The sequence below is a fragment of the Phragmites australis genome, chromosome 4 (assembly GCF_958298935.1).
Source record: "Phragmites australis chromosome 4, lpPhrAust1.1, whole genome shotgun sequence".
Lineage (NCBI taxonomy): Eukaryota > Viridiplantae > Streptophyta > Magnoliopsida > Poales > Poaceae > Phragmites > Phragmites australis.
Window position 1 is genome coordinate 49,427,890 of NC_084924.1, and position 14,928 is coordinate 49,442,817.

The 14,928-nt window shown below is 46.3% G+C and overlaps 1 protein-coding gene and 1 pseudogene across 1 annotated transcript; both read left to right on the plus strand.

The window, feature by feature from the left end:
* The first annotated feature begins 314 nt into the window (after positions 1-314).
* LOC133917104 (remorin-like) lies at positions 315-2,417 on the plus strand. The gene is made up of 5 exons (XM_062361081.1): positions 315-690; positions 1,246-1,287; positions 1,394-1,481; positions 1,746-1,827; positions 1,927-2,417. Exons 1-5 carry the CDS (start codon positions 543-545, stop codon positions 2,125-2,127), a joined length of 561 nt encoding a protein of 186 aa, XP_062217065.1. The 5' UTR covers positions 315-542; the 3' UTR covers positions 2,128-2,417.
* A 1,159-nt stretch (positions 2,418-3,576) lies between these two features.
* LOC133917105 (folylpolyglutamate synthase-like) lies at positions 3,577-9,832 on the plus strand (annotated as a pseudogene).
* Positions 9,833-14,928: the final 5,096 nt, after the last annotated feature.

Below are 14,928 nucleotides of genomic sequence, written 5' to 3' on the forward strand. Positions count from 1 at the left end.
TGAGTAGTACAAAGGAAACGAGACTAATTACGAGGAACTAGGCACTTCTCTGTACTAACAAGACAATAACCATCTAAATTTGCGTCGAGAAAGACTCGAATTGAGAGTGCGATGTGGAGGCGTAATTATAAGTACCCTGCTAAAAGTCACCACAACGTGCTACTATGACGTATGCACCTTGAATGAGTCGAATCATCTCGACGCAAAGCTACCAGTAGCAGCTCACCGCCTGCCTGGCATAGCCGATCAATCATCGACTCCCTTGTTAGTTAAGCCACCCAATTAGTTAACAAAGGCAATATGCATTGTGCTTGCTTCAAATAAGTAGTAACACACTTTGTTTCTCTCTCTCTCTCTCTGCTCTCTCTACATATACTCGGAGCTTACTTATGCACTTGCCTTTGCCTGCCTGACTTCGTCTATATATCCTCCGATCGAGCAGCTAACTATTTCATTCCCCTGCTGCTTGCGAGCCCTGGAGCCGTGTCTTGCAGGCTGAGCTGCTGTCTGACAGAAGATCGGTCTGATTGAATTGAGCATAGATGGCGGAGGAGGCGAAGAAGGTGGAGGTGGAGGTGGAGGCGACCAAGGACATCGCCGAGGAGAAGGCGGTGGTGCCGCTGCCCCCGCCGCCGGCCAAGCACGACAAGCTGGCCGCCGACGACTCCAAGGCCATCGTTGCTGTCAAGGGTATGTAACCAAGAGCTAGTCCCAGCTACCATCGTTGTTATCATCGTATACTCTTTTTTTTCCTTTTCTTTTGAAGATGTAGCAGCTTTGTACTACCGACGTAAACAAATATTGCAGTACTATAGTAGACGAGCAGGAAATAGGTATTTATATAGTTCGACTTAGTTTATAGTTTGATTTGATAGCCCCCTACCAAAGATTTAAGATCATGCATGCATGGATCACTTTCTACCTTAACTTTTATCTAGATTCTACAGGGGAATTTCAGATGGCAAATTTCAAGACAAGTTCATTTTCCCTTTGTACTGGTTTTGCAGTTAAAATTTGACATTCCAAACAGAAGAAATAAAGAAATTTTTGGTACAAAGCTGTAAACAAAACATATTACCATTCAAGTTTCGGATTTTTTTAGTAAATCAATGTGGTACAAAAAACACAACCTACTACTGGTAAATATTTTTCACTAGTCACTCCAGCTACGACAAGTTATCATCTTTCTGGGTTAAGCACTGATAGAATCTGCTGAACATTCTGGTTTCTCTCCCTTTTCGCCAGATGCTGCTGAGAAACCTGCAACAGGAGGTTCAACTGAAAGAGGTAATTTTTTTAGAAAATATTCATCTAAATTCAGTTTAGCCAACAAACAAGACTTCTCATCCATACTTATTGCGTGCACATTATCTTTCCTTTTCCTTTTCTTCAGATGCTTGTCTCGAGAAAATTGTATCCGAGAAGAGATTGACACTGATCAGCGCCTGGGAGGAGAGCGAGAAGGCTAGAGCCGAGAACAGGTAATTGAACTGTATTTAATTGGGAGTTGCTTAAAAGTAAAATGGATTAAATTACCAGTGTGCGTTACTCAGATGGCATATCACTCTGGTTCGATTTGATGGAGATAGATATCTTGTGATCCACTCAAAGCATGAAATGAAAGCGCACCTTTCATCTCCATCGCATGCAGATGCAACTGACCTTTCAACCATACCAACAATAGCTTGTACTGTCTGCAACTAACTCATTTCTGCATCCCCTCCGTTTCTCTGCAATGATGACAGGGCCGCCAAGAACCTGGCCTACATCACTTCCTGGGAGAGCGCAAAGAAAGCTGAGATAGAGGCCGAGCTTAAAAAGATCGAGGTAGGCGAACAAGATGACAAGTCCTTATCACTGTAAATTTATAGCAAGTCTATTAGTAATTATGAGCTCAGTAACAGTTAGTACTAATTGCCATGGCAGGAGCAATTGGAGAAGAAGAAGGCAGCGTACGAAGAGAAGCTGAAGAACCAGCTGGCGATGCTCCACAAGTCGGCGGAGGAGAAGAGGGCGTTGACCGAAGCGAAGCGAGGGGAGGAGATTGTCATGGCGGAGGAGATGGCCGCCAAGTACCGCGCCAAGGGCGAGGCTCCCACGAAGCTCTTCGGGTTCTTGAAAGCATGAGAAATGATAAGGCACCCACGATCTCTGAAGAATATACATATGTCGGGATGGCTACTTTCAGATTTTGTGAATGGCATGTTTATGGTGTGCGCATTTGTACGTATTCCCAGGCCATTTGTTGTGTATTAATTTTGTTGTTGGAAGGTTTGATATTTGGTGCAGTTTGTAAAGGAATTGTGTATTAGCATAAGAGTGCAGCTCTGATGTGTATACCTTTATTCTTTCTTTTCATGAAAGTTTTGTCTGTACAAACTGGTTATGCTTTTAAAACTGGCAGTTTTACTCGTCCATTTTCTTTGTTGAAGGACATCACAGGAAATCACTCGTCTTATTACAGTGCTCCATTATGAATAGTATGAGAATATTTGTGCAAGGAAAAATTAAGAGCAAAGGCAATATTCTCACTGAAGACTTGATGCATGAAGCTAGTGCAAACGCTGCATAGCTGTCTGCAGCAAACAAGATTTTCTGCAGAATTGGCAGATGATATAAAGGAAAAGCTAACTTCCTTCTTGTAATGAAATTTTATCGTAGGCAGAAGAGCTCACACTTTTTCAGTAGATAGAACAAGAAGTTTACAAAGGCCAATCCGAGATGCAACGGAGAAGGTACCTAAAATGTAATGTGAATCAGGGGCCTGTACTTTCAGCTGCGTCTCCTGATCCTAATCTTGATCTGAATTCCTGAAACAGTCACAGAAGAACTTGCTGAAATACCAGTAGATGTGCTCACCGATCATTATAAGTCTACAGAGAAACCTGGAAGGCGAATCAAATAACAAAATATCAATTTCAACTGGTGGAGAGCAACGTTAAGCTCCAGCGGCTTGATAATAGTAAAACACATGTAGTTCTCACAGAAAGCAAGATGACCAAAATTTCACAAACATCACATTTCTTGTCCATTCCATCATCAGTATTCCCAAGAATCCACTCCACAGGTGTTAACTAACTCGGTGAATATTATCAGCCGTACCCTCTCGCTTAACAACAGCAGAGCAGATGCACCTGACTGCACGTGCACATCTGAAATCTCCATCGACGGAGATGCTTTCATCTGTGCATGCGTTGTTGGAGTTTGAAACACTGACCCCGGTGGTCGGTTTCCCACAACTCGGAGGCTCAGCTCCAATCTGAAGTTTGAAACTGCCAAAATCGAATCTTTGGGGGCACCACAACTCGACTCTGATTTCTAGCCGCCACTGGCATCTGGACAGACGAACGGCCGACGGCGTCGAGATCAGCGACTGATGCGGGCACTGCTTCCGCGGACTCTGGCCGTAGTTTCTAGGGGGGCTGCACAACAGGTGCCTGTCTCCGCCGCCAGCGCCGCCGTATTCGATGGTCCATGGCAAAAATCTTGAAGGCGTAGTTCCAGAAGTGATTAATGAATACGCTTCTTCTCTCGGAAAGCGTATATCTGTTGGATGAGTCATTACCGTGAGCACGAAAAAACAAGAGAAGGGGCCACCCGTCAGCCAACGGCCGTCCTCACAAACGGGATTCCGCGGCACCCGTGGGCCCACCACGGCGGATGCCGCCGCCACCAACCCCCTCCTCCACTCTCCCACCACCGCTACGCTCCGCCGCCGCCTCCCCCTCTCTTCTTCTACCGTCTCCGCCGCTCCGGCCCGCCACCTCATCCATCGCGCCATGGCCTCCACGGCCGGCGCACCGACAGGTAGCACCTCCGGGACAGAGCTCACTTGGACAGGCCCCCAGAGGCTACGGATGGTGATCGGTGTGGTAATAACGGCGGGGAATTTGATTGTGTTGCAGGTGTTGTGGCGGCGGCGACGGAGTACGAGGAGGTGCTGGGGCGCCTCTCGTCGCTCATCACGCAGAAGGTGCGCGCGCACAGCGGCAACCGCGGTAACAACTGGGACCTCATGGCGCACTACCTCCAGGTCCATTCCCCCCTCTTTTGAAGTCCTATTGTTCCAGTTGTGAATCGTAATAGGATGGCTGTTTGATTCGGTTGGATTTGGCTATTACGGTGCGTAGATTCTGGAGCTGGAGGAGCCGATCGCGCGGATGAAGGTGATTCACGTCGCGGGGACCAAAGGAAAGGTACACTAACCATCCAAGTAGCTTGAAATAGATGCTGTGTGATTTCTTCTTTGATCAGAAAGTTTAAACTTTACATTTGTAAAGCAAAACTTTACCAGGTAGGTTTGGAATGCAAATGTAACCAACGTGCAGCATTAAGCTTTACAAAAGCTAGTGCTATTTGTATTTTGTACCAGGATGCAATGGAACCAATTCTAGATCTGTATTGGCTAGTGAAAATGTAGAATGCAGAATATTACGAAGTCCTTGGCTTCTTTACGATGTGTTAGTCTTAGAAGACATTGACTGTGTCTACAGGGTTCAACATGCGCATTCACAGAGTCGATCCTGCGATCGTGTGGTTTCCACACTGGGCTTTTTACTTCACCACATTTGATGGATGTCAGGGAGCGATTCCGGCTAGATGGGTAATTCTTTTCCCATTGTTCTTTTATCTTATATCCGCTTCTGGTTCTGGTCTTGATAACAGTAGCTCCTTGTATACTTCAGAATGATTTTCTGTATGCAGATGTGCTGCATCATATTTTTTATGTTGTCCCTATACTTAGGTATTATGATTGCACCGACTTAGCTCCTCCTTTCTGAGGGCATCAGGGTGGATATTCCTGAAGAAATTTTTTTGAAGTACTTTTGGTTGTGCTGGAATAAGCTGAAGGTACATGTCTAGATTGTGAAGTCACTCTGTGCTGGGTGCCAAGAAGGGACAAAGCACAGCCATAGAATTATTTCTATCAGGAATTTTTCACATTTGTTACATAAGCTATCTGGTCTCATCAGATTGCTTCAATTATAAAAACTGGTGGATGATGAGGTAAATGGGTGTACTTTCAGGAGAAGGCTGACGGTGATATTCCCATGCCAGCCTATTTCAGGTTCCTTGCGTTCCTTGCGTTTAAGATATTTTCAGCTGAACAGGTAAAATAAATACAAATACTTCCTGCTCTTTCTGCCTGCTTTCTGTTTTCAGTCACCACATATGTCTAGTCATGAACATGATTGAAGTCATTTTACTTGCATAGCAGTGTGTAAATCTATGATTTTAGGGGAAATTATGAGAATACCATCACAAAAGAGCCCGAGTTGGAGAATACCATCACAAATGTCACGGTTTGGAAAATACCATTGCAAACATCCATAGGAATTGCAAAATGCTACAGCCGTTCAATTTAGTCCGTTAGAGCCCAGAAACATTAGAGGAAATAAAAGAAATGGCGATTCTACCCTGGTCTCCATCTAGCCCGCTGCCACCACCCAAGAATTCAGAGAAGCGACGCTCGATCCATCCCACTGCTCCATTCCTTCCTCCTCCCGATTGTCTTTCAATCTTGACCTCATCATAAGAACAAGAAGCTTGGTGAGGGCAGGATGCCCCTCGGAAGCTCACCCAAATCAGTGACGTTCACGCCACCACACCTCGCCCAAATCAAGTATGGCACCGCCCAAATCGACCTCGACGAGCTAGGTGATGTCGTGAATCGAAGCTTGGCGACACGAATCGAAGCTTGGTGGCGGCGAGGATGACCTCGCGCGAGCTGAAACACCCAGATCGAGCTCCCTACGACGAGCTCAGTGATGGCGCGAATCGAAGCTTGAAGACGTAAATCGACGCTTGGCGGTGTGAACTCGAAGCTTGGTGCGACTGCTGCTGCAGTTGGACGGGTGGCCAAGGGCATGGGAACTGCAGCACGACCTCGCCACACTGCTCGACCTCCTCCCCGTCGCCGACCTCTGGCTTGCCGATGACATGGCAGACCTGCTCGCGCTCACGTCGCGACAGTGCCGGTGGGCGACAACCGTGGAGCAGGAGCTGAAGGCGAGCGTGCTCGTGTTGATCCAGGAGGTGGAGAGGGAGATCGTGCCGAAGCAGGAGAGGCTGGAGGGCATCCTCGAGGAGGTCGTCATCAAGTGTGTCCTCTTCAGCGCAGCTGTGGATGGCTCTGAACCAGGCAAAGCCGAGCCGGCGCCGGTGGTGGCCGCGAACAAGGCCACGTTGGAGGCGGCACGCATGACCGCGTCGTTTCTTGTGAAGAAGCTGGGAGTCTCTTTCTCCCCTGAAGCGACCAAGCGCGTGGTGCATGAGATCCGACAAGTCGCCAAGTCCGGCTCTGACAACCCCACGTTCATCGGGGAGGCCAGCGCTCGCCGTGCTTCTCGTGTGCCGCTACTCCGCTCCGAGGACTTCGTGGTCTGTTGCAGCCCCTGCACGGCCGTGCAGCTCCTGGGCACGGTTGCCTGCGGCCTGCCTGCCCGCTGCATGAGGAAGGCCGCGACGGGGCCGAACGCCGCGGAGAGCCGGAGACCCGGGTGATGTAGCCAGCGCTGGTGCTGTAAAAGCATGTGCACGTGTTAGTGAAGGGCAGTATCGACATTTGCGTCACTAACGGACCTCCCTGGCGTCAAAGTGAATGGTAGTAGCATTTTACAGCACTTAGGCATGTTTGCGATGGTATTCTCCAACTCGGGCTCTTTTGCGATGGTATTTTCATAATTTTCCCATGATTTTAAGGTAGACACATCTATCACATATATTTCGTTCTGAGACTTTGAATTTAGTGACTGCTATACTTTTCTAGCTAAACAATTATTCTATTTTTAGAATCCACTCGATCATTTCTCCCTCCTTTTTCTGACGTTAACAGGTTGATGTTGCTGTTCTCGAGGTTGGACTAGGAGGGAAGTTTGACGCGACTAATGTGGTATGTGATGTTCTATTCCAGTAATGTATAACCAGAGGTGGTGTATATGCATTCATGCTGAGTAGTCAAAACCCAGAATAAGCTTCTTGAAGTGTGCCATTTAAGTCCTGAAAATTCTTGTTTGTTCGAATCTACGCACTTATTTTTGCAAGCAGACTTCTATTGTGCACTAAAGGATGGGCTGGATCGCAGCACAAACTGTACTAGCAGTTAGGACAAATTCATTTAGGTCAAGCTATATGTTTGCTTCTTGTCTTGGATTCTGTCTAAAACTTTACCATGTGTTTCTTCTGAGCCCATTTATATTACACACTGTATTTTGAACTATCAAAAATCAAAGAGCACGGCGGGTTTGTAAATTTGGGTGTCTGCAGGTTGAAGCACCTGTAGTTTGTGGAATATCTTCCCTTGGATATGATCATATGGAAATTCTTGGTTAGTCGTGCAACTGACAATTGAAGTATCTCTATTAATAGAAAAAAGTAGCTTCATGCTGCCATGTTTGCTGTATGGCCTGTGAGCAGGAAATACGCTTGGTGAAATTGCCGGGGAGAAGGCTGGGATTTTCAAGGTTTTTGATTAATTGCTTTCTTAAAGAAGTTGTACTTCAAGTTCCATAGTCAAATTTCTTATTGTTTTTGTTCCCTCGTGGAATTTGTTATTAACAGAAAGGACTTCCGGCCTTTACTGCTCCACAGCCAGAGGAGGCAATGATTTCTCTCAAACGAAGAGCTTCAGAATTGGGTGTATGTTCTATTATCGATTCCTTTCTTTTTTTGTCACCACTATTCTAGCCGTGATACCTAATGCAACTGTGGTTTCTGAAGATTTCACTCCAAGTAGCTGATCTTTTGGAGCCCCATCAATTAAGAGATCAACATCTTGGACTGCATGGTGAACACCAATATATGAATGCTCGCCTTGCAGTTGCATTGGCTAGTACATGGCTGGAGAAACAGGGACATAAGGACCTAGTGCCAGCCAACCGTACTGTAAGTCTTATCAATTCATTTTGCTCTTCCAGAAAAAGATCTTATGATACTTTTTTCTGTTATGATGGAATTCAGGATCCTTTACCAGATCATTTTATTAGAGGACTGTCAAGTGCTTCTTTGCAAGGCCGAGCACAGATTGTTCCAGATTCACAAGTGAATTCAGAAGAGGACAAAGATTGTTATTTGGTTTTCTATTTGGATGGGGCGCACAGTCCAGAAAGTATGGAAATATGTGCCAAGTGGTTTTCCCATGTCACAAAGGATGATAGAAGACTACCAATCTTCCGTGGAGCAGTCTCAGACATATAGTAATCCTCGAAAGGTATGTCTCGCAGCATCTCTAATTTTGTCATGCTTGAATTGACCCACTTTTGCATGTATTACATCTCAGGTTCTGAAAATTTCCTTTTGAGACCCATTGCAGATCCTTCTGTTCAATTGCATGTCTGTGAGAGATCCTATGAGACTGCTTCCGCATCTCCTGGACGCATCAACTCAAAATTGGACCTTAAAAATACTCAACACTGAAAGTATCCCTGTGCAATAATTCACCAAATTTGCTCGGAAAAAAATAAGTCACGAAATAATTCATATATTGTTTAATTTTTCATCTAAATTTGTTTGATTGGAATTATTAAATTTACTGACCACTTGAGTTCTGTGCGAAGTTACTGGTTTATTTACTGTTGAGTTCACTTCCAAGTTCCACCTTTGCTGGTTCTGCTTTGAATGGATGCATTTGTTGTTATTTAATTTTCTCAGGTGCCCACTTTAATCTGGCCCTTTTTCGTTCCAAACCAATCACAATACAACAAGCTTGGTTCTAATGCATCAGCACCTGCGGAGCTTGAACAAATTGATTTAACATGGCAGTTGTGGCTCCAAACAGTGTGGGAGAAGTTACTTCATGATAAAGGTTCTTCCGAACATGATTGCTTTAGCCATTTATGCTGCTTTTATTAGTGCCATATTTTTTTTTCTTGAAACAAACATTGGTTGATCTGAACATCATGTAATAACTTGCAAGTAAATGGTGCAGGTTTAAATACTACAAATTCCAGAGACTAGTCAAGTTTTTGAATCGCTTCCACTAGCAATTGAGTGGCTAAGGAAAAAGGCCCGAGAAAACCGATCTACTTCTTTTCAGGTGAAACTTTCATGAGAATACAACCTTCCCCTTCAGAAATCTGCATATTGGTGTTTTATCCTAATATTTGTTACCTGGGATTGCCCATTCAATCACTACTGATCTGGGATCTGTTGTTGTACAACTAAGTCTCTAAGTGCTGCTTTTCGTAACTTCCATTGATCCTGTATCCTTTCGACATGGGATCGTGTTTATTTGCTCCTTTCATTTTACATGATTCATCCAGGAGGCGTTATCTTGTCCTTTTTCTTTTGTTTGTATAAGCTGCCTTCGCACTTGATGCTGATATGTTTGTGTCTGATGGCACTGAACTAGGTCTTGGTTACTGGCTCCCTGCATCTCGTTGGTGATGTCTTGAAATTAATCAAGAAGTGATCTATTTCGAAATGGTTTGCAACTTGAAGTTCAAACTGGACCCGTTGGCTATGAGACCATAAGCTGCAGCTTTTCATGGTTTATCTATGAGACCTACGGGGCAACCACATGATTAGCGAGAGCAGAAATTTCAACGGCTTTGATTATGATGCCAACCAAGCTTCGTGCTCCTTGGTTTTCACATGTTGTGTGTTTCTGACCACTGTTGCCAACTAATAGCCTTTTACTCAGGAAAATGTTATGCCCATTGTTGGAACTCAGAATGTAAAGGCAGGAATCAGATGATATCGATCATGCCACCATAGAACTTAATTGATAATTTAACATGATATTTGATCAGCTTGTATACTCATCAATAATACGTGCATGGGTTTTCTTCAAGTACATGCGCTGCAATGGAACCATGGAGCAGAAATTACTGAATTATTGTTCTCTGCAAGCTGGTCGTTAAGGAAGTCGTTGGACAGATAGCAGCCTTGAGAAAAGATATACTTTTCTGAAGCTTCTGGTGACTGATGCGATGATTCAACCTTGAGAACTGAATTATTGTTCTCTTAACGCCTGACATATGCCTGATGACTGATGATACCCCAATGATAGGGGGCAACAGTCAAACAGTATTTTCCTGTTGGCACCCGTGAGAAACCATCTTTTGCATGCCCAGTCGCAATTCTGTGAGGCGAGACACGAGACTTGGCGTCTCTCACTGGCCAAAGACTAGTATTATTTCCTCAAGGACCATGACATTAGCTCTACTGGCCTTCGATCCCATTCGACATGTTGTCCGCACGAAGCCAAATGGTGACTCCTGCGGATTTTTTATTTTAGTTCTTTTTAAACTAATATTTTAAAAAGGGCATGTGGGACACCAAAATTTTAAATTCTCTTTTATCACGTCGAAGTATATATATATATATGTGACTCACCACGTATTTATGCATGTTGTATGATCAAGTTGTGAGTCACGTTACATATTTTTACTTGACAAAAAGATTATGATAAAACGTCGAGATAGGATGCTACTGTACTTTAGCGTAACAGAAAAACTAGTTTTTAAAAATATAGTGTCACAAGTGATGTTTTTAAAATATTAATTTAAAAAAAGCTAAAAAAAAAAAACTCGACGCCTGCCCCCATGTCTTGTATCACCTCGCAGAGTCTTGTTCGTTGGCCTCGTCTCATCAGCAATTCAACTGTAACAAAGCTCCTCATGGGTCAAAATGGCCAAAGTTGAATACTTTCTGTGCCGCTCTTGCCTTGTTCTGCACAAACTTTTCGCTGGCCATAGTCAGGACATCATCTAGTGTTTAAACAATCATGCATGTCCTGTCAAGCGATGTTTTTGACTTTTGGCTAGGCTCTCTAGCCTCCACGCCCGCTCGCTATATAGTGACTGACAATTGACAAACCAACACATCTCTGTTCAAAATCTCTTGCTAGTACTTGCTAGCTCCAAGTCCTTCGTTTCCATCTTCTTGACTTGTCGTAAGTCGTAACACCTTTTGGGTTCACTGAACCATGAGATCGGCCGGGTTTATGCTGCTACTCCTCACTCTCTTGCTCCTGGGAGGAGAGCTCGCTGGCCTCTGCCATGGCTGGATAATTCCAAGCGAAGAGGTGGTCATGGTGCACCAAGTGGAGTCGCCGCCGAGGCCGAGCGAGGGCTACTACTTCCTCTCCAACAAGTACAAGCAGAGACCTCGTTGGAGGAAGCATGGCGGTGTTCATCGTCGCAACAGGCGGATGCAGGATTTGTCCGAGTCAAAGAGAGTGGTGCCTCAGGGGCCGAACCCGCTGCACAACTGACCGGCGAGCTCGGTGCTCCAGCTGATCGAGCCTGAGCCCCTGTGCATGCAAGAAGAGAAACATTTTTTGTATGTAGAATCGATATCCATACTCCGTCTACATGTTTACAGTAGGAGTAACTTTTTTTGTATTGTGCTTGTTATCTGTTAGTGGTCGAATTAAGGCAACGCAGATCGATTTGTGATCATGCATGAGACACATATGGACTATGAAATTATAGTCGATTACGATGGAAAACGCGATTATGGTACGGCTAAATCATTGGCGACATGGCTGCAACTTTTCCTGGATATTAGCACGCCTTCGATCGGCTCACGCCGTGGCTGTTGCTGCTTCTTCTCGTGGTGGGCACGGACGGAGGAGAGGAGAGCACGTGTTGCCGCGCTGCGGAGCTGCAGAGAGTAGGTTGTTGCGCGCGCCGTCGCTGGTGAAGCGCGGGATTCGGCCGCGGAGGTCGAGCCGTCCGTTGGGGCCTCCGCGCGTGCAAGCGACTCGTCGGCGGCGCCGTTCGTTCTCTCGCGGCCGCGTCCATCTCTCCAGGACGACGGAAGGAGAGGGAAGCACGCACGAGCACGAAGCGGCGGGTCAAAATGCCGTGGTCGAAAGTCGGATGCAGGAGTACCGACCAGGGCAGTGGAAATGCCCGCTTGTCGCTGGGGGGACAACGAGCTTGAGACGGCGTGGATGACGGAACAATGGAGAAGGGTGGTCGGTAAATGGAATACCGACCACCCCCGGCGGTCGGGGAACGAATCCACGACCAGGCCGCGCGCTCCCACCTGGGTCGCGAGAGCCGCACCGTTCCAGGAGTGGCACGGCACGGCCGCGGGACTGGACAGGAGCCCGCGGCTGTCGCTCGGGCGGTGCAGAGCGGACGCGCCAGCCGCCCAACCCAACCCAGTGGCTGGCAATGGCAGACGGCGACTTGGCATTGTCCGCCCACCCGGCGTCTCCGCCCGTCCCCGTGTAACATCCATGTGCCGGCCGGGCGGCGTCAATGAGCTCACATGCCGGCTCCATCAGCGTATGTTTACCATATCCAAGACTGTTGAGAAATTTTCAAAGGAGCATGACTGAGACTGACAGACAGCTGTCTCATCTTGATGACATGTGTTTTAAGTGATAGAATAACAGATTAGTTGCTACCCAAAACATTGATTAAGAGCACCTCCTAAGTAAGCAGTTCACTTGTAAGATTCATTCATAAAAACAGTGTATCTGTCAAGTAGCACAGTTTTATATTACAAGGAGTTCGTTAACCGACAAGCAAGGCACATAATTTGAAATGATTTCACCCTTCCAGCTCAAATGGGTGGAGAGATCGAACTCCCTGCAAGATTGGTGTTCGATCAGTCTGTTGTTGAACTTTAAGATTCCATTGCAGCAACCTGATTTAAGACACGGTAGATTGGTAGGATTATGTCAGTGCTATGAAGTTGTTTGTTGGTTCAGTTCTAATCCAAATGTTATTCGGCTGTTGTTGTTTAGTTTTTTTACCGATTTTCTTTCAAATAAACCATATACTTGTGAGGTTTTCGGGTCCGTTTTCTTTAATAAACTTGATTAATTCTTTTCTTCTATAAAAAAATCGGTAATACTCTTACCATCCTTAAAAAAAAAAAGAATCCACCTGCTGCTCTTGTGCGTTGTAGAGCCGCTGCCCACCGCAGATCCCTTCCACCTGCCGCCGCGGCTCCCTCGTCGCTCGCCTTGGTGCTCGTCTCGGCGTCGCCCGCGCCAGCGCGCGCTGCAGCTCCCTCCCACCCACCACTGTAGCTCCCTCATCGCTCGTGCTGGCGTCGCCCCTGCCGTCGCCGGCACTCACCTCGCACCGCATTGTTGCCCACGCCCGTAGGGTCCCCGTCGAGTTTCGAGTCCCCACCGGGTTCGAGGTCGAGGGTGAATTCTCACCCGTTAGAAGTTTTAGGATCAGGTTGGGTTTTGCATACGGGGTTTTGGGTTGGGTGTGTTCTTGCTGCACCCGACCCCGATTCGCCCCAAGGCCTGATCATCATTTACCCGAGTATTACCTAGAGTTCATTCATTTTGATATATCTCTTGATCACATGATATTCCTCAATGAATTCATGCTCAATCCTCCATGCATTACATATGAAATAACATACTAACAATTCTTAATACAATTGCCAGTCTACAGGTATTATCATTAATTATCAAAATCATACTTAAGGATTAGATAAACCTTCAATTTTTAATAAACTCATGAAGAGATCAACGAGTACCACTTATATGCTCTACCCGAGGGGTAATCTATTGACAGTCAAGTATCAGTTATGATTTTAAGTTAAACTTGTTTGCACAAAACTTACAATTTAAGGTATAGTCCATTATTTAAGTTGTGAATTAGTGTACCTTAATACTCTAGGTGGATGTTCAACCCTAGCAAGTCTTCATCGAAACACTGGTATATCAATCAGTATCGAGAAAAAAGTAAAATCTCTGTGGGATTTTGAGATTTGATGGATAATTGTTCGATATATGGGCTTAGCCTAATATATTTAGAATTTCAAATAAATCTCAAAGGCCCAACTAAATGAAGGTGTATCTTTTAGTCACACCTTACTAGTGGAGGTGAAGGGATATCAAATTAAAAAAAATATATCTTTCGCTCACTTAGCATGTATGGATGAGAATACTAGGAGAACACACGTACGCGCTCGCTCGCTTTGCCTTGTCAGGTTATGGCTGAGGTCGGGGCGGAAGCGAAGGGCACGGGCGCACGACATCTCTGTGAATTGTTCGTCGAAATCGGTATAGTAGCTTGCGTAGGGCGTATGTGCGGTCTTCTTTTGTAGTTTTATTTTTTTACTGTGTGGGTGTATATATATATGATAATTATATTGGTTAAGAATGAGATAGTGACACGTCTTAACTGCGTAATTCTCTCTATATATACCTATCAGTTGTCACCATAAAGAATATACACAATTAGAGTTTTACCCTTCTCTCTATTGTGTCGCTGCACGTAGTTTACTCCATCCTGTTGTGCCGACGTGTACCGATGAATGGGAGCGCAGGTCTTCGAAAACTATCACTTTTAAGATTTTGCATCGAAAGAGGATGAATAATTTTTTTTGAAAAACACTCAGTGCCACTGCTGTGATCTGGTCGTTCCCAACAGAAAGTCGGATGCAGCAGTACCGACAAGGTTGCGGAAATTCCCGCTTGTAGCTGGGGGACAACGCGCTTGAGACGGCGTGGGTGACGGAACAAGGGAGAAGGCAGGGGCGAAGTCCAGTGAGACCACCTGGTGCACTGGTACCACGGTCCAAGCAACTGGTGCACCAGGGTTGTTCAGACTTACGGACGCCTGCAGCCTGCTCAGCTCGGCGCCTCAGCCCACTCGCGCAGCCGACTAGCTGCCTAGGCCTGTTGTCGCGTCGCGTGTCACTCTCCCCCATGCGCTCGGCTCCTCCGACGCTCCACCTCCGCGCTATCAGGAGTCGAACGACCGAGGGAACCGCGAGCGCGCGATCACAGGGCTTCACCCCCGGTTGCGGCACTGCCGCACCTGCCCGCTGCAGAGCTGCCCTCCTCGCTCCTCGGCTCCTCCTCCTTTGCAGCGCCCACGCGAACACGCACGAACGAGCCCACGCACTGACCGGCCGACCTCGAGCCGGCGAACCCGGCAGCAGCAGCAGCCAGCAGGCCAGCAGCTGCAGCACCCCGCCCAACTGCCCAAGCAGTCAAGC